The sequence below is a fragment of the Zootoca vivipara genome, chromosome 4 (assembly GCF_965207765.1).
Source record: "Zootoca vivipara chromosome 4, rZooViv2.hap1.1, whole genome shotgun sequence".
NCBI classification, from domain to species: domain Eukaryota; kingdom Metazoa; phylum Chordata; class Lepidosauria; order Squamata; family Lacertidae; genus Zootoca; species Zootoca vivipara.
In genome coordinates this window covers 78,212,235-78,232,416 of record NC_142587.1, presented here as the reverse complement: position 1 = coordinate 78,232,416, position 20,182 = coordinate 78,212,235, and the positions used below count along the sequence as shown (strand labels likewise).

Below are 20,182 nucleotides of genomic sequence, written 5' to 3'. Positions count from 1 at the left end.
CAGATCCCGATGTCATTTTTTCTCGCCCGCCCCTGTTCCTGATGTAGATCTTCCCTTACCCCATTCTTTCTTGGTGGAGAGCATTTTAGGGTTTGCCTCGGTTGCCAAAATGTCTTGGGCAAACCCTTGTTAGGAGCTGTACAGATAATCTCATCCAGCTCCCTGTCTGGTGCAGAAACAGAGTACCCCCAACCGGCCTCTGTTTGAAGAACTCCAGCAAGGGAGAGTTCATTTATATTCACAAAGTTCTGCCATTTCCGAAGTGTACAAATAGCTACTGACATGAATCAGACAGCTCCTACTGCGAGAGGGAAAGTGGTGGGTCCCAAGAGAGTGTTGCCTTTCCCATGACAGCCCTTTCATTCCTTAAGTACTTTGATGATGTTGCCTGCTACCTTCCCAAAGGGAGACAGCGAGAAGAAAGAACTACTGGAGATAATGCTGGGAAAACAGACCGGGGGGGGGGGGGGGAAGCTCCATGAGGTGTCATGCTCCTCTTACGCTTCCAAAGCAGGAAACCCAACTCAGCCACACCAGGAACACAACAAAATATGTACACAGAACACACAGCACCACATAAAAAGAAAAAAGTGAGTCACCATTAGGATATTTATTATTATTATTATTACTCCCAAAGCAGAGCTGCCTTTTGTTGGAGATGAACACAGTGGATCATTCACAGTCTTGACCTAATACATCTTCTATGTTAAAACAAAGTAAAGAAACCCAACACAACCTTAATAGCTCGCCGAATATGGTATGATAGGACTCTGCTACATAAGCACTCTTGCTTCTCTTATGGAACCAAGTCACACCTGTAGTTCTGGACAGGTCTAGAAAGTGCTATGCTGACAAGGCGGCTATTACAACGAATAAGTAACAACGCACGGAGCCCTTATAAGGAAAAGCTCCCTGAGATGTTGTGTCAGTTGCTTGGAGATTGAGGCGGAAACTAAACTAAGGCCGGGCCTAGACGGACGTTTTCCTGAAAACTGATTTAGCACTGCAGTACTGAACTGGGGAAGACACCTCTAGGAAACACCACCAGGTAATCCGATGTCTTGACTACTCTTTCTTTTTTACTGTGCCACCCACACAGCATAGAACATGCTTGTCCTTGGTCTAACACGGCTAATGGTGGCAAGACCAGTAGAGATCTATACAGGGAGCAGCTCTACTCCCAGGTGACTCACTGGTGTCAGAGAGCAATATCCAACTGAACAGTTCTGCCAGGGCAAGGACTCGAACACCATAGAACTTCTCTGTGTGACCTCTAAATCTGTTCTGGGTTTTTCCCCCAACCTTCTAGAGCAAATTTAGGAGATGTATGGGGATAAGGGACGGAGGGAAATTTCCAAGCAGCTAAACATCCTTGTGCCAGAGGAACTGTTGGGTTGGATACTGCCCCAAAGTGCTAGATCAGCATGCTTGACATCTGAAAACCCCTACATCTTGCAATGCCTTAAAGGACAGGAATGCAAATTATTTTAGATGAGTTGCCAAAGGAAAGGGTGGCTTGGAAATGTCTATTGATTATTTCAAGATGTCGAAGACCGATTTACATGACATTCCTGTTTTTTCCCCTAAACTGGAAACCTTGCCTTAGGTTTAGGTGATTCATGTAACTCTCTTATAGCCAGATTCAGTTGCAGTTCTGATCATATACATTCATCTCCAAATACATAGCTTTTGATAACGAGTTCCACATACACACACCCAAAACAAGTTCAAGAAGCGAGCTTATACATTATTTTTGAAGGGCCCCAAAGAACAAGCCACTGTTATGTGCCTCTTTTCATGTCCATGGATCCTTGGTAATATTATGCAGAGATGAGAACCCATTTGTCATATCCAAGAAAACGGCTGAAATATGCAAACGCAAGTATAAATGCTAGAAAGCACCAGAAATAAGGGTGGTGGGGAGAAGAGAGAGAGAGAGATTATTCCTGGATGTCAAGAATGACAGCTCTCTATCTTCAAGTTTAGCTTCCACAAGTGGTATCCTTGGGATCCTGTACTGCAACAAAGGTGCAACTGGCAGTAACAAAGCCAATTAGAAAAAGGCTAGTCTAAAGCATGAAAAAGTGCAAGATGTACACTCATTTAACATGACCTACTCTGGAGAGTTAAGCCACTATAACCTCTGGAATTTATATGCCCTTACCAGGCCAAAGTATATCAAGAAATGTTTGCTTACAGTGGTATACAATGAGAAATCAAGGGCAGCAGTAGATCCAGCAAAATCCATAGATTTACACAAGTGTAAAACTGAAACAAGAACAATATTGGCCCTGAGATTTCAAACATCAAGGTTGTGATGCAACATGATTTCTGTGACTGGCTGCTCCACGCTTTAAGCAGCGATTGCATTCACTGCACTTCTCCTGGTGCAAGCTGCAGCGAACACAAGGGGAGAGAAAAGTACATGTGCATTTCTTCAGAGTTTGGGAGCAAAAGATGCCAAAGAGCTATAACTGGCCGCAGATTTACAGTGTATATTTTGGAGGTATGCACTTCCCTTTCACATTTTATATGATTATTAGTGTTCTAGCAAATACGGTATGACTGTAGCCATGACAACGTGACTGCAGTGTAAAGTGATCTCAGTGTTTTCAACTTAGATCATACTGATGAGCTCTCTAAACAGAGAGGGAGAGGCAAAGAATAAAAATGCCAGTCCTACGTTCAAGGAATCAGGTTCTAACTAGACAAACAATATGACCCAACAACAAGAGTACAGAACAGTAAGTTTTGTCAACTTTTTCCCCCTGCAGTCCTATATCTGATTGGCAGATTAAAGCCAGGAAAGACTAGAACGTGAAAATCAGGACACTGGGAACTAGTGTTAAAAAAAAGTGCAGACAACCAAAACCACATAGGATTCCCTTGCTACATTTACAGCTTTTAGTATTCATCCATGAAATACCATGATTTCATTGTGTAACATTTTATTTTGTTCCCTTTAAAGTGCAAAAAAAAGTTTAAAAGGGTCCTTGTCCATAGGAAAAACTCAAGCCTTAAAAGATTTCTAAGTCTTCGTAATATTTTATAACTGAAAAGCTAAAATCCCTTGTGAGATGATGTCTCTTAAGCAGATCCAAATTCTGACATCCACTTCTCATATTTCTCCAGGTCTGCCGCTGAAACAGACTTGGAGATTTTCTTCAGAGCCAGGTCAAAGTCTCCCTTGGTAACAGGCATCTGAAGCTCTTCTTTAGATAATGCACGGATCTCTTCTGGGGATAAGCCATTAATGCGGCGCCTCATTGCCATCAAAGAAGCATCCCTGCAAAGGAAAATCCACAAGAACTAATTACTAACACTGTGTGCTAGGAACTATATGGATTTTGATTACCTCTCTTGTGTTGCAGGCCTCTAGCAGAAATGCAGAAGCATTTATTCTTAGCTATCTCAGCGTTCCCCTGTGGCGAAACAAGCTTGCACATCTCCAACATCCCCAACATTAATGTAACATAAAACAACACTTTGGAACGGAAACCCACTAAGGCATCTGGTAAATGTGCAGAGGATAATTAAAACGATAAAAAAAGACCTACCCGCCCCTTTTTGCAAGGATTTATGGAGATGCTGAGGCAATTGTTCAGTTCATGAACTACTCTCTTGCATGTGCCAAATCGCCCAACATCCAGCTTTATTGAATGTCCATGAGTGGCTAGTGTTATGAGAGGGGGGGAACCTTTTCTCTATCGGATTCCTCCATGCCATGTATAATTTTATTAACTTCTATCATGTCAGTCACCTGTTACTTGCCTTTTCTCTAAACTAAAAAGCCTCAAATGCTGCAACTCCTACAGGGGAGTTGCTCCATTCCCTTGATCATTGGAAATACCCTGAGTTCTAGCGCGAGGAGAAACTTACATTCCTCAGACACCTATTAAGGCTCCTTCAATGAGAAGATCCATAACGGGAAACAAGCTTTCCCCTGCAATACATGGCACAGAGAAATACTGAATGTCTTTTCGGGTTATCAGTTCACAAGGAGCACCGGTAAGACCTAAGAAACCTAATCTGCCTCCTGTGTAAACTGAGTGTATAGCCCGCCAAATGGTTCCAAGATCTTATGCAACACTCTGGGCTTTGTGCTGGTTCCTCAGCAAACTATTTGAAGCAGAAAGGGTTTCCAGGGAAGGAGAATTTAAAAAGCACTGGCGTAAAGGCAAAAGATTGAGTCGTCAGCAATGTACTAAAAAAAAAAAAAAGCATTCAGTATGTGTAGTTTGCCTAGCAATTCCATTTTTCTTTAGCTTGCAATCCCGGGAAATAGGATACCTGCAAACGTTAGTGATGTCAGCACCAGAGTAGCCTTCAATCTTCTCGGCAATTTCTTCCAGGCTGATGTCAGGATCCAGTTCTACTTCCCGAAGATTAATCTTAAGCAGCTCTGCTCGGCCTTTTGCTGCAAAAATAAAAGTTGTTTGATCAGAGCAGGGCTTGCAAACATGTAGATATTCATTAACACTTAACCCTGTAATTTGGTTTTAGGAGGGGTGGGGGGGGTGGGATTACTAAGCAAAAGCAGCCTGGAAGCGATTTCGCTGGTGACGACTCTTAAATGTTAAAGACACTGTCACTGTATTAACTGCAAAAAGTGCATTTGAAAAGAAAATAAATTATATAATTTTAGTGAATTCTGTATGAAGCAGTGTGTACACACACAGAAAGAGAGAGAGAGCAATTTCCAACAGCCATTTTGCCATTAACTATGAAAACATCCATAGATATGCATACATCCATAAACATGCACTCTCTACCCCAGGCATCCCCAAACTTCGGCCCTCCAGATGTTTTGGACAACAAATCGCATCTTCCCTGACCACTGGTCCTGTTAGCTAGGGATCATGGGAGTTGTAGGCCAAAACATCTGGAGGGCCACAGTTTGGGGATGCCTGCTCTACCCTATCCTACCCAAGTTTTTTCAGCATACCTTCTATCAAGTGTCAACCATTTCTCAAAACCACATTTTCTGTGCAGCCTTTGCTAATGCCTAGCTGCAATCAAACTTTAGTGTGGTTTGTCTGGGGGGGAGTTCCTGGAGACTGGAGTTTTGTTGGGTCCTCTCCCCCACCCCCTGCACCTGCTGACCCCCCTTCTTTCCCCAGGTATGAAAGGGCGAGGCCACTAAGACAGCACCTTGGTCCATGCCTTGCCAACATGAAAAGTGTGGTGCTAAGTGCATATTTGGTGTTGAGCACAGGAGACAATGGAAGCATATTGTTCTATTGGTCTACAAGACAACAGGACAATAAGAAGCTGTAGAAAGAGCAGAAAACACCCTAAATCTTAGTCCTACTTAGCTAACAGTATTTGTTAAAGCAATCGGTATTAAATGAATTATTTGGTTAAGGTATTAAGTTACTGTTAAACCAGGTTGATCCTTTTCCACTTTCTTTTTAGACAAACAGAAAAATAGGAAGGGAGATCCTTTTAATTATGAGAAAAAGGAAGTGGTTACACAATGGGGGAAGCCAAGTGGAACGGATACACTCTAAATAAGGATGGGTGGATTCCTTCCCTCTCCCCTGTCAAACACACAGAGGTCCCTCCTCTCCCTCTGCCCAATAGATTTTGCTGTATTATCTTCAGTTTCTGAATTTAACACCCTCCCTATTAAAGAGTGATTGCCCCAGTTGCTGAGGAGGGACCCTGAACAAGTTTTAGATAATGAAAATGATTGCTCTGATGATATAAGTGACCCAGGGGTTTCAGTTGAACAATGTTTCTTTTTAAGTTAATTTAATTAAGCACATGCATTGACCTTTGCCCACATTCTTCTCTCCTTTCCCTTTCCCCTCATTGTGAGTTTTCGAGTGCCAGCTTTTTGTGAGCAGAGAGATGCCCAATTTGCCCGTATGGTGCTGTAAGGTACAATGAACATTGATGGTATAGTATAAACACCAAAAATATAAAATATACAAGCTTCCCATCCATCACAATGTGCCTTTGGCAAGCTATACTGTACTGGTATAAAAACATTCCATGCACACATTGTAGCTGGGAGTTCTGTACTGTGTTGACAGTTAAAAATAGTGGTTTCAAAAAACACAGAATAATTGATCTTTTAAGATGATTCTGCATACATGTCTCACCATGGGTAACTTTGCAGAGTACCTAAAACAGCAACAGTGAAAGTTATTTTTCCATGTTTTTTCCAACACTAGTTTCTTCCAGATGACCTGTTCATTGAACATTCTTCCTGATCTGTTTGCAAAAGGTTTGTGGGGATGCTATAAGATGTCAGGTGTGGCTGAATCCCACCCACAAAACAGTGGCAATCTGGAAGTGGCACTCTATCCTTGTCTCGGTGGAGAAGTAGACACACCTTAGCAAGGTGCCCATTCTGCACTGCACAGATAGAAGCCAGAACCAATAACGTGGTAGAACTTCAGATGAGGTACTTCCCCCGCCCCGCCCTGCAAACAGGGCTGAAAGCAATTATGGCTTCAAATGATTAAAACTATAAATGCAAACAAATGTATGCCTTTCATCTTCTCTTTTGCATTAGCAATAAGTGGGAAGTTTAGATCAATAACATGACAGAGATCTGCAAGGCAATTTAAATCATATGTAATACCCCAATCAGCCATAAAGTCAGGGCTCCCATTATAAGCTGGAACTATTAGTATTTATTGAATGTGTGTAGTCAGTCTTTTCTCCAACGAGCTCAAGGCAGCATGCATGGTTCTCCCCCAACCGTTGTCAGCTATTTTATCCTGACAACAGCCTTGTAAAGTAAAGCCGAGAGAGTGACTGGTCCAAGCTCACCAGGTGAATTCATGGATGAGGATGTGAACCAGAGGCTCCCTGATGACAGATCAACACCACACCACACATTACATACAACATGCAAGTTGACACAGCAAAATTAAATCTCTAGGTTAAGCATTTTCCCTCTCCTCTGTAACCTTTTGGATCACTTCTCATGTATCAAGACATCACACGGTGGTGATTCTCCCATCCTACCAGCAGGATCCGAAAGTGTGGAGTAGGGAAACTCACACCAATGTCATCATGATATATATTAAGTCAACCTCAACCTTACAAGGGGAGAGGGGAAGAATGTATGCTAGAGATGCTGTTATTGCCAGCAGCCCCATGCTGTGCTCCAATACGTTGTTTCAACCCTTAAGAGTTGAAACACAACACAACACCTCTCAACTTACTGGGGAACAACCATCACCCTCCAAACGCATCAATGAACAGAACATTGACCACCAACTACCACCGAAAAGAAGTTACACAAAAAGGGACTCCACATGGACCCCTCCTGATGGACGCAATACCACACTAGATCTGTACATCGAATGCTTCCGCCACAGAATCCAAACGGATGTGACCAGAAAACACCATCGCTTACAACAAAATCTAAACCATGCTGAAAGGAGAGCCATAGAAAATCTCAGGAACAACCCAGACATTATAATTAAAGAGGCAGACAAGGGTGGAGCTGTCGTCATCATCCAAACATACCAAACAATCCATCGTATACAGCCAGGCCTTACGTTACAACCGCATCTGTTCCAACTCTACAGACAGAGAATCTCACCTAAGAGATCTACAGCAAACCTTTTTAGAACTAAAATATCCACCTGATGAAGTTAAACAACAGATCAACAGAGCCAGACAGATACCTAGAGAGAACCTGCTGCAAGACAGACCCAAAAAAGAAAATAACAGAACACCACTAGTCATCACATACAGCTCCCAAGCTAAAACAGTACAACGCATCATCAGAGATCTACAGCCTCTCCTGGACAATGACCGCTCCCTTTCTCAAGCTCTGGGAGGAAGACCTTTCATTGCCTACAGACAGCCACCCAATCTTAAACAACTCCTCACCCACAATAATACAACCACCAGACTTAACATGGACACTGGTACCAGAGCCTGCAATAAACCCAGATGCCAACTTTGCTGCCACATACACCCAGACAACACCATTACTGGCCCCAACAACATCCAACATACCATCTCAGGACTATTTAATTGCTCATCCTCTAACATTGTGTATGCCATCAAATGCCAACAGTGCCCTTCAGCTCTCTATATTGGACAAACAGGCCAAACCCTACGCCAAAGGATAAATGGACATAAATCTGACATCAGGAACCAGAAGACAGAAAAACCAGTAGGAGAACACTTCAATCTCCCAGGACATTCTATACAAGATCTCAAAGTAGCTGTCTTACTACAAAAGAATTTCAGAAATAGACTGGAAAGAGAAGTTGCTGAATTGCAACTTATCACCAAGCTCAAAACCATGGAGGGACCTGGTTTGAACAGAGATATCGGGTTCTTATCTCATTATACATGATAAGCGATCTTCAGCCATCTCAACCCTTGCTTTTTCATGCAAAACCATTTGCAGTCGTTTGCGGTCATCAACAGCTATCAGTCAGTCAATCACCCATTTCCACCACCCTTCTGAGTGATCCCCCCTCCCCATCCCCACCCCTCCCCACCCCTTCTCTACATAAGTGCCTGGAAACTTCCATTTCACTGTATCTGAAGAAGTGTGCATGCACACGAAAGCTCATACCAAAATAAAAACTTAGTTGGTCTTTAAGGTGCTACTGAAGGAATTTTTTTATTTTACTTCAACCCTTAAGAGTTTACAACCACACTGTACTTCTATTCTGTTATCTCGAGGGGTCATGGAGGCAAGCAGGCATCCCAATGTATCAAGAGAAAACGCCACTTTATAAAGCTAAAATGATAAAGGATCTTGAAATTAATAGCATATATGACTGACAGCCAAGGAGAAGCAATATATGAAATGGCATCCTCAGGCAGGGGAACAATCAGCACGCTGCAATCTGAACGGCTGGAAATCTAGTCGTAAAGGTCAGGCGAGAGCTGATTTACAGCACAGCCAGCCTGAGAGTGAAAATTCATGGATCCGCTTCTCTGCATTAATCGGCAAGAGCATGGAAATGCACTGGCAATATTTCTTTAAAATATGTCTGAAGGCAGCCTTTGATGCTTAATCAAGGACTGTTAAACATTCAAAATAAGTCCAAGCTCATTAAAATGAACTACCATCTCTCTCACCAGGTCTGTAATGGAACACTGAAACCCTTTCAGTCTCCAATCTCAACCCTTAAGGGAAAAGGTAGTGAGGGAGAGAGCACTGGCAAGTTATTAGCTGCTGAAAATGCAACCAAATGTTTGCAACCAAAGTGTCAGAGGACTTCAAATAACAAAATGTAAGAAAAGTGCATCTGGACAGAAAAGATCATGGCCCTCCCACCTGTAGGCAATGGTATATAGATCCTTTTCTCCAGTCTCCTTCTCAAAGCTTCATCAATGTCCCAGGGGAAATTTGTAGCAGCCAGCACCATCACCATTCTCGAAGGGTCATCGTTTTCCAGAGCCCCGCCTACTCCTACATCAACAAAAGACATAGCTGACAACAGGGTACTATTTATATTATTTATTAGATTTTTCAGACATCCAAAAGCTGAGCTTATCCTATACTTCAAAGAAACAAAACAACCAAACAATTAAAATCAAAGTTCTAATAAAGCTAGTTTATATAACACAGAGATCCTATAAAACTAGTGCAACAAAAGCTAAGGAGAGATTCCAGCTCAGAATACATGATACAGGGGAGCCATTAAATCCTCCTCAACTAAAGAACACCAGCCTAAAACCATGAAATGAAGAGGTTAAGGCCCCAAACTTTTCTGAGCCCAGGGGTACACAGAGAAATCTAAGAACTTATTGTGGGCAGCACCATAACACAGGTGACTTGGGGGGGGGAGGCACTTGGCTAGGCACAATATGATGAGTACAGAACAGAGGCAGTGTATGAGGCCCAATGCCAAACCATGTACAGTGGAACCTCGGTTTTCGAACATAATCTGTTCTGGAAGACCATTCGACTTCCGAAATGTTCGAAAACTGAAAACTGAAAGCAGTAGCCTCAATATAATAGGGAAACTTCCAGGTTTTCGGCGTTCGAAAGCCAAAACGTTCATCAACCGAGGTTCTACTGTATTTGCTTCCACAAAGCACAACAAAGTAACCCATTCCACAGAAACTGATGATGGTCAGAGAAACACATCCAAACAGCACTGGAGGGTAAGTAGCCATTTAGATGGCCAGGAAATGGGGTGGACAGAAGGGTTAATTTCCCCCAGCAACTCTTTACCAGTTTTCAAAGCAACTACGCAGGGCTGCTAATTACTATAAAACAAAACCAAAAAATGGTGATTATTAATCTCCCATGTCTTGTGTATTGTAATATATTATTTTTTATTCTTATATTTAATCATCTTTATTAAGTACCCTGGGGACAGTCTTAAGAACAGTATTTAAAACTTTTTACAAAAGGAAACATATATATATACAAAACATACAGTATATATATAAAATTTGCCACTTAATTGGGAAAATGCATTTTAAGTGGTCTTTGTAGAGAAAAATGAGCATAAAACTATGCCGTGTTCTTTCTTTGTATTACATTTACATTTCACATTTCCTCTATGATAGAACTCCAAGCAGCTTTCATGGTTCCCCCATGCAGACCCAGAACAGGTTAGCTTCAGCAAGGTGGCTGCATCATGTGTCCTCTGACCATGGCCAGAATATTTATGTCAGCAAAAGGTGAACAGCTTAAAACGAGAACAGTTCAGAACATGTTGGTAAATGTGCTGCTTTTTAACCAGCCACACACGTTCTCCAAAACAAGCCTACAAGCAATTTATAAAAATCAAAGGGAAGCTCCAGTGCAGATATCAAACATTACCATCCATCTGAACAAGCAACTCAGATTTGACCCGACGGCTTGCCTCATGTTCATCAGAGGTGCCTCTGCGGCTACAGATGGAGTCTATTTCATCAATGAAAATGGTTGTGGGTGCATAAAATCGGGCCTTGAAACAAAGAAAACATTTACTAAATACAACATTTCAGTTTTTGTGAGATTCCATCATATACAAGATGTACTTTAAGTGATGCTCATTCATTTCATTGAGTCTACTCTGAGCAAAGCTTAGTTGACTATGCCCCTTTGACAAAGATGTGCTTACCTTACAACATCTGCCTTAGGAAAAGCATCTATATACAGTATCTAATGCTAAATCAAAGCTGGTTTGGGATATTCTTTTAGAACCACTTGCATGATTGCAGAAAGGCAAATAATATATCTGATTAAATCACACAGATATAGAAAAAGTACATTTTTGTCAATTTATCTCCAAATATAAGAGGGGGAGGGAATCAACAAGAGGGGAAAATGCTAGTCTAGCAGTTTTCTTAACCCTTTGTAGCTACAGACAGCAGGTGGCCAGCACGGTGTCCTCCAAAAGTTATAGGACCACTGGACATACTGAATAGGGCCAATGGGAGTTGGAGTCCCACAACATCTGGAGGACACCAAAGTAGATGCCCCTATTATAGATTATGAGGGCTCTGGCTTCAGTGGAATAAATGAGCCCTCCCTAGCCACTGGCTCAGTTGGTAGGGTGCTATTGAATGTTTATTAATATTCCAGGTGCTTAGACACTTGTTTTTTAATTGTCAGCACAAAAGGCATAGGGCTCCATTGTTGGTAGGAAAGTTTCAGCAGAGCAGATGTAGACATCACTACTGTGGTGTTGGCCAACTGTTACGACTGTGGGGGGGGGGACATAAAAATGGTACAACATGTACCAAAAAAACACTCAATTTTTCATATATTTTTTGCAAATCTCTTGAAAAAAATTATTGTGGCACCTTAGAAAACCTGACAGATTTGCCCCTGTTTGTGTGTCTGTAACGTAAGTTCTAGCTACTGTTCGAGTCATTTCTAAAACATTGCAAACCGTGAATCAGTCAGATGTGTGACATAGCTCTGACACAAAGTTCTAATGAGCAGAAGACAAAAACAAACTATTTCCTTCTGTTATGGGGCTGTGGTGATTGAATCATTATATTTTACATATGCATGTTAATCAACGAGCCTCTTTTGTAAAGCAGGTATCAAAGCAGCCTACCTCGCAATAATTGTGTAAAGATGAGTAACATGATGTTTAGAAAGAATTCTGCACATTACAAGTGCTACAGAAAATGAAAGGGGGGAATGCAAAAGATGAAATAGAAAGAAGAAAACATTTTGAATAAGAAACAAAAAAAACCCCTCAGAAGGCAGAAAGTTAAAGAAATATCAGGCCTTGACTCTGATAAATGCAAAGCATTAAAGGAAGCTGTGAAAGATTTCATACTACCTACAGGTAAACAACACACACATAATGAGTCATTTTGGAAACAGATGCCATTAGATCTAAAAGCTAGGGATATTACAGGCACTCTGTAGTTGTTGTTGGTTGGTATAACATGGTTGGCAAATGTGGCTGAGAAACGTTACCCAATGAGTAATGATAGTTCTAGGACTTCTAAGTACAGCCATTGAAATCAATGGGCACAACAAACTTAGGTTCATTCATTTCAATGGGTCTGCCCTGAATAAAACTGAGTTGGATACTATCCAATGTGTTGGAGTAACTTAGATGCCCACTATATAACATCTTGAGCATCAGTAATACTTACCATTTCAAACAACAAGCGAACTAACTTTTCAGACTCGCCTCGATACTTGGATGTCAGAGTGGAGGAAGAAACGTTGAAGAAAGTTGTTCCACATTCTGTAGCGACAGCCTTCGCTAGCATGGTTTTACCAGTCCCAGGAGGGCCAACCATCAACACTCCCTAAAATTAAAGGAGGGCAACTGAATAAGCACAAGCGGGTACAAGTGCACAACGGTGCAGAATAATAAAATTAAATGAACTTGTCTAAACACAGCCTAGCATTGTCAAAGCCAGTTGTGCTATTACGATAATCTGCGGCTGTTGATTCATAAAAACCATAATTGATTTCATTAACGCAAAGCTGACTGCTACTTGACACCTGAAAGGTAATGGAAATTAGAGAGTATCTCCTATAGTTCAACCCTTTTGTAGCTACTATTGTAGAAATATTGAGCTAAATTGAGCCTAGAAGTCTTGCTGCAGGATAAAATGATAAGACACGGGTTGTTGTTTTTTAATATTGGAGGTATACTAAGATGGTGCACATCAGTTTACAATGAGCAAGCAGTGTGCTAGTTGTGGTCCAAGGGTCAGAGTCCCAGCAGATAAGTGCCTCTCAGCAAAACGCTCACCCTAGTGGGCTTTCCGGAGCAATACATTTTGAACCAGCACTGTTTCTTCTTGGCAGGGTGCCCAGGAAAGGAAGAGGAGTTTGTAGGCACTAGTGAGAGACTGCAGAAGAGGGAATGAGAACAACCTGCTCTTCCAGCTTCCACAGGTTGAGTTTACCTGGAGTCTTTTCCCTTTCAGCAGCACAGACCAGAAAAGTGCCAAGATCCAGGCGCAAGCAGAGTACAGTCGTACCTCGGTTTACGACCCACTCGGGTTGCGAACACTTCGAGTTACGAACTCCATAAACCCAGAAGTGTTTTCGGCACGCGCACATCCCGCGCATGCGCAGAAGCGGCACTCGGTTTGCGACCTTTCCGGGTTACGAGCCGCGATCCGGAACGGATCGTGTTCGTAACCCGAGGTACTACTGTATATTTGGCTCTAATCTGTGGCATTTAGTAACTTTATAATCAGACCTTTGGGCTGATTAAACTATCTATGGCCTTTTAAATGTGTTTGTGAGAAGGGATTGTTGGTTTTTGTTGTTACGTATTTTGTGTTTTCGTTTTGTATTTTTATGCTGTAAACTGCCCTGTGATCCTTGGATGAAGGGCGGTATATAAATTTAATAAATAATGGTAATAAATACCACTGTAGCAGGTTCCCCTCCCCACCCCAAATTTAGTTTGCCACTTTATGGAGAAAACACCTTGCACTGAAATAAATAGATGACTGTGTACAATGAACAACCCGCCACAAACTCAGATTCAATACCGCCTTGCCCCATACAAACCAACCTGAACCCTGCAACCAGCATCTGAGCCCCTTCTTCGCGTGCCTCCTCCACACGAGGTCTGGAGGGCAACAACACAAGAACAGGCCTTTTTTTGCCGTGCTTCCTCATTTGCAGAATGCTCTCCCCAGAGAGGCTCGCCTGGCACCATCATTATATATATATATTTAGGTGCCAGGCAAAATATTTCCTCTATAGCCAGGCTTTTGGCATTTAATTATCTGTGGCCTTTTAGAAGTGGGCAAGGGTGTTTGTAATGTATTTCTTTTTCTTTGGGGTTTTAAAGTATCTCTGTGAGATTTTTCCCTCAGTCTGTTTGGTTGGTTTTATGTTGCTTTGGGTTGCCCTGGTAAGATAAAGCAACTAACAAATTAATTAAATAAATAAATCAGGTGACCTTTCTGCAATACAAAGCTGCCGCCCCCCTTTAAAAATTAGGGCTTCATCAAGCACACATGCAATATGAATTGGCATCCTGAATAGCCTACATGTTTTCTCCCCTGCGTCCTGACCAGCAAAGCTCACGCACGGCTTTGGACAATCATTCCACGGTTTATGAAGCCAGAGATAAGCATCAGGGCCAAGCGCTCCTCCCCTCAATCCCATCACGCACCAGCTTCTGGCTTGTATTAAGACAGAGTTCCCCATTGCACTTGAACAAGGAAGTCTGGCTTAATGCTGGTTAATAAACCAGGAAAATAAGTCAGGATCACATTATGGTTTATGAAGCCTGGAACCATCATTCAAACCAGGCCAATATTTTCAAGCACTTCTGCAGGAAGATACTGCACACCTAAAGAAAATGCAAGTCACCTCTTAGTGTGCAATGAAAGTTGAAAGGAATATATATCAGCATAGTACAAAGCAAAAAAGAATATCCAAAGTGTTTCAACTGACAGACAGGGGCAGCGGGAATATAATCCGTTCTGATAAACTAGTAAACTTCTGTGTTTCACAAACTCTGTCTTCAGGGACAGAGCTTATCTAACAGTAGAACTATCAACTTAAAAGTACTCTGAAAGGAGACAGATATTAAAGCTTGTTCACCTTTGGATGATGAGGACCCAGAGCTGCACTTTAAAAATATCTCTCTCTAAGTGCTACTGGATAATACTGTAGTCTCAACTGCCACCATGTCCTTCCTTTCTAAAACCCTAACCCCACTTCACTTCTTCTTCACCCTACCCAAGTTAGCCTGAAGCTAAAAATTTGCCCCTAGCTAACCCTGCTCTTTGATTCTCAAGGTTTCACTATCCTGGCCTACCAAACATCGGCTGGGAAGACGGGGGTTGGAAAGGTGGGAAGAATGCCAACCTCGTTCACATGCGGGTCCCCCCGCCCTTTTCTCCCATTCACATTGTTGAACTGTTGGCAATGTTCAGATCTTTTAAAGAGCCCTGAAGAGCTCAGGAGCTAGAATTTGGCCATCGCTGGTAAAGGCTGGGGTCTCACTACAGAAGATTTTCACCCTCAGAAATGCACAGCAATAATTTAAGGAGACCAGTTGCCACCATGCTCTCTCACCAGACACTCTGCTACTGACATATTTCATTCCCCTGCAAACATAAGATCAGATTAAATTCTAACAAGAACTTTTTTTTCAGGGTAATAAAATTAGCTGAAATTAGAATTGCACATCACAATAGACTTCCTGCAATTAATATCTTACATAAAACACCACCACAATAAAATAACCAGTTAAAAGCTATCCACTCTGCAAATTAAAAATTGCCTGCTCCTCAGAGTGGGGTGGAGATTACTTTGAAAGTTTGACATGGAGAAGACTTATAAAAACAAATCAACCGAAAACGCAATTATTCAAAATTGTTTTCCCCTCCCCGATTCTTTGGGCATAATGGACTCACTGTGTCTAGATTTTCCATTAACTCTCACTACCTCTATAGCCATTTAAGGACTCTCCTAATGTAGGCTCCAACGTACGTTTATGGGTAATTAAATCACAAGTGTTCATATTATTTCTATACAGCTGGTATTTAAATGGCATTTCTATGGCTACAGACATTCTCCTGAAATCAAAGGTAAAAGCTGCAGAAGATAAAATAGTATTTTGTAATATCGTTAAATACTTGGCCATAGTAGTAAAATGGGCTCTGGTCCACACACACAAAATATATATTTCGTTTTTGAAAAAAATTAAATACTCTCTTTAGCAACAAAGGCGAAAAGGAAAACAAACACAAATAGATTAAAAAACCCACCAGAATTTTTAATAAAATCATAGCTACAATAGGAAATACAGGTAAAAGTACGGAAGAACAAAAATGGGGCAGGATCTGATGAAGTGCTTCCACGAGTGCAAGAATTTCTGCTTGCACTATGGAACATTTCATCCCCTCTTCTTATTTAATAAACAAATATGAGACAATTTAGGATATTTCCATGGTGGTTGTAGTAGTCATGAAGTCATAAACAACCCTAGGTAAGTTAAGGTGAAAGTGCTATGAGATCCAATCATGTTTTGACTCTTTAAACCAGGCATCCCCAAACTGTGGCCCTCCAGATGTTTTGGCCTACAACTCCCATGATCCCTAGCTAACAGGACCAGTGGTCGGGGAAGATGGGAATTGTAGTCCAAAACATCTGGAGGGCCGAAGTTTGGGGATGCCTGCTTTAAACTCATACCTATATAGCAGGAGAAACTCTGCCCCACCCTGATGTCGCCGCACTACAACTCCAATCATTCCTGGCCATACCTGCTGTTGGCTGATGGAAAACTATCTTCATCTAGGGAGCCATAGGTTCCCAATCTTTGCTTTATAGGAACCCAGGTGCTAATCTGCACTGTATTCCACTCCACACAGTTGACCTATTTTTCAAAACTGGGCAGTTGAACAAAGTGAATTTATGAAACGCCTTGCTTTGTTTCTTTATGAAAATTAGATTCCAGCAATGAATGGCTAGTTAAACTCCTCTATACAAAACTTATCTTTTCTTTCTGGCTCAGTCAAATCTACAAATTTTCCACATATGCTCAATTGCACAGCAAGGGGTGGGTGTTTTGATGGAAGCACAGCAGGGTTATGCCTTGCTGTTGTAACCATCGCTAGTTGAACAGTGGGAAGCACAACTGGCGCCTGGCCTTTCTTAGCTCAAAGTACAGTTCCATGGAAGCAAAACCGGAACCTCTCTGATGTCCACACAAATATATCTACCCATGCCTGTGCTCAGCTAGGAGGGGAGCTGTCTGTTTCATACAGAGGGCCTACTTTGGAAATAAAAGCAGCTGTCCTGAGAATTGTTCTCGAGAGAGCCTGAGCACACAAGAGCTGGCTGGTTGCTATCCGAGTTATTACTCAGAATGAGTGACACCAAATGCTTATTTCGGCCAATAATGGTGAAAAAATCACCCTGTCCTCACCCCATAATGCAAACAAAGGTCAAGAGGGGATGGAGGAGAGAACAGACCATACTAGCTGTCTTGGAAGAACTGCTCCCTGCCTTGCAGGCCTTTCCCCACCTGGCCTGGGAAAGCAGGGCCCTAAATCAGTGTTTCTCAACCTTTTTTGGGCCACGGCACACTTGTTCCATGAAAAAAATCACGAGGCACACCACCATTAAAAAAGTTTAAAAATTTAACTCTGTGCCGCCCTATATTATAATTATGACTGTAAGAAACACTTGCCAAATATTGCTTTCCGGCGGGTTAGTGTTGAGTATTGGCGGCCGCCAGGCTCGTTTGCACTGAGCTTCGGGAAAGAGGAGGAGAAATATTGCTTTCCGGCGGGTCAGTGGTGTTTATTGGCGGCCGCCAGGCACGTGACAATGCAAATCGCCCTTCTCGTCGCGGCACGTCGCGGCACACCAGCCAGCATCTCGCGGCACACTAGTGTGCCGCGGAACAGCGGTTGAGAAACGCTGCCCTAAATGACTGAAGCAACAAAAGCTGAGGCTGCTGAACAGATACTTGGGTTGGGGTATTGTTCCGGGGGATGAGGAGGTTGTTGATGCTGTGGTTTTATGTATCTTTATTTTAGAACTTGTGAGATACGTGGAAATTGTTCCATTTGGTTGTGTATTTTTAATGCTTCATTTATTGACTACTTTTGTTATGTTGCAGTTATGTATTTTTTCATGTTGTAATGCTTCAGCATGATTTGAACTGTGGAAAGGTGGCATACAAACAAAATTATGCATGCATGTATGTATGTATGTACCGTGTTTCTCATATTATAAGACATGTCTTATATTTATTTTTTCCTCAAAAAAACACACTATGGCTTACTTTCAAGGGATGTCTTATTTTTTTCCTCCTCCTCCTGCTGCGGCCGGCATTGCTGCTGTGCCTATCACTATGTCTTATTTTTGGGGTATGGCTTATATTCCTTGAATGCTTAAAAATCCTGCTATGGCTTATTTTATGGGTATGTCTTAAAATATGAGAAACAGGGTATGTATGGAGAGAGCCAGACAGAGAGAGCATCATTCCATATTTTCCCCAGCTTCTGTATTTATTGTTTAGCAAACATTCTGCACTTTTCAGTTTCTCAAACACCTGTTAGGTCCTTTGATCATGATATACATGGCAGAAGAAAAGTTTATCAGGATCTACAGGCTGCAATTTCCACATTGGTTTCTAACGTGTGATTGTTGATCAAAACAATAAGGTATATCTTAATATCCAAATTGAAAATGAGATCAGCAGAAATCCAGAAAGTTAATGGTATTTTTCTTTTTAAAAATATTTATATACCACCCTTGCCTTATGGTGACAGGGCAGCACACAGAAATTAACAAGTACAACCCTAATTAAAATGTCAACAACATAAAAAGCAACACATAAAATGGTACAATGGGGGAATATGTGTCAAAGTCTCTCCTTTCCCCTTTGTTACTATGTATTTGTATATATTTTTTTCTTTATTGTAATTCTCTTTGAGACCTTTGGGTAACTTGCAACCAATAAGTTAAATAAATAAACAAATCCATCCAAACCATCCCACCCTTCTCCAAAAGCTTTGCAGGACAGATGCATCTTGACCCATTATCTAAAAGAATGGAGTGACTGCACCTAATCCACATAAAAAGGACTAAGCCTCAAATATCCCCAAAGTTTTAACTGGGTCCACAGTTGTGACTCCCAAATAAAATGAGGTCACCTGCCAGTGATAACAGCATCATCTCAAAACACACCCAATAACCAGACTAACTGTTTGTAAACCAATACAAATTATCAAATTTAACACGCAGCCCTGCAATTTTGGACAGCCAATTATAGGAGGAAACGACTAAATACACAATGCAGCATTATGCAGAAACACATCTTTTGTACTTACAACTGCACAGACATGAATACAATAGTTTGACGGTTCTCACCTTCCAAGGTCGCCTGATCCCCTTGAAAAAATCCGGCATCCACATGGGAAGAACAACTGCTTCTCTTAATAATTTTTTTGCTTCTTCCAAGTCTGCTATATCATCCCTGTGAAAGATCAACCAAGATTAGAAGATTCATGCACAATATATTCTGCTTTAAAAAAGTAACATCTTTCATTTATTTTAAAGTAAGTAATAGTGTTTTCTTAAGCAGGATGCAAGTAAAAGCCAGCCTCCTGAAAATGGCTTTCTACATGAAAGACATGGGTGGGGAAGAATGACTTTCAACTAACCCTGCCACAAGATGTTGAATAATAATAATAATAATAAAGGCTCTCTGAAAGCATGATCACCAAGGAAACATTTTTAAATGTGAGAAAATGCTCAAGGGCATTTTAATGAGTGCCTGTAATGAAGCTTTTGCTCATAGTACTAAGAATGAAAATCCTGCTTTATGTTCTGAACAGTACACCATTAGCAAAAGAAGCTCTCCTGATAAAACAGAAACACAAATGAACCACTTCAACCAGGTGGGAGGTGTGGCTGTCAAGCCTACAGAGGCTGGTTATATGTCTGCTTACAATACTGGACCAGGCAGTCCCGATATAGGAGAAATATCCACTGTCTAAACGGAGCTAGCCCTCTATAAGTCTATGAAATATATGAGATCCACTGAGTGATCGAGACAACTGTACCAGATGCCCCCAATATTTTAGACTTCCAACACTCTCCTTTAATTCAGTCTCAGGCTGAAATGATAGCCTGGACCCAGCAAAAAGGGGAGGCTGCCAACAGTCCTGCAGGTTGGAGAGGATTAGGCTAGTACTGCTCTTTTTGGGAGATGGGGGAGGGGATGGGGTGTGAAGTTGAACACGTTCAGAGACCCCTAACAGCAAGGAAGATCACTGAACACCT

The 20,182-nt window shown here is 41.6% G+C and overlaps 1 protein-coding gene across 2 annotated transcripts in view; it reads right to left on the bottom strand.

Annotated features, from left to right (window-relative positions):
- Positions 1-595: 595 nt before the first annotated feature.
- The window catches only part of KATNAL1 (katanin catalytic subunit A1 like 1), a 35,733-nt gene continuing 16,146 nt past the window's right edge, over positions 596-20,182 (bottom strand). For both annotated transcript variants that reach the window (XM_060273807.2, XM_060273808.2), the window contains exons 6-11: positions 19,268-19,373; positions 12,550-12,708; positions 10,769-10,895; positions 9,269-9,403; positions 4,291-4,417; positions 596-3,286 (exon numbers count right to left, since the gene is read on the bottom strand). In XM_060273807.2, the coding sequence (XP_060129790.2) occupies positions 3,088-3,286; positions 4,291-4,417; positions 9,269-9,403; positions 10,769-10,895; positions 12,550-12,708; positions 19,268-19,373 (853 nt within the window). In that variant the 3' untranslated portion in view covers positions 596-3,087. The remainder of the gene's footprint in view (positions 3,287-4,290; positions 4,418-9,268; positions 9,404-10,768; positions 10,896-12,549; positions 12,709-19,267; positions 19,374-20,182) is intronic.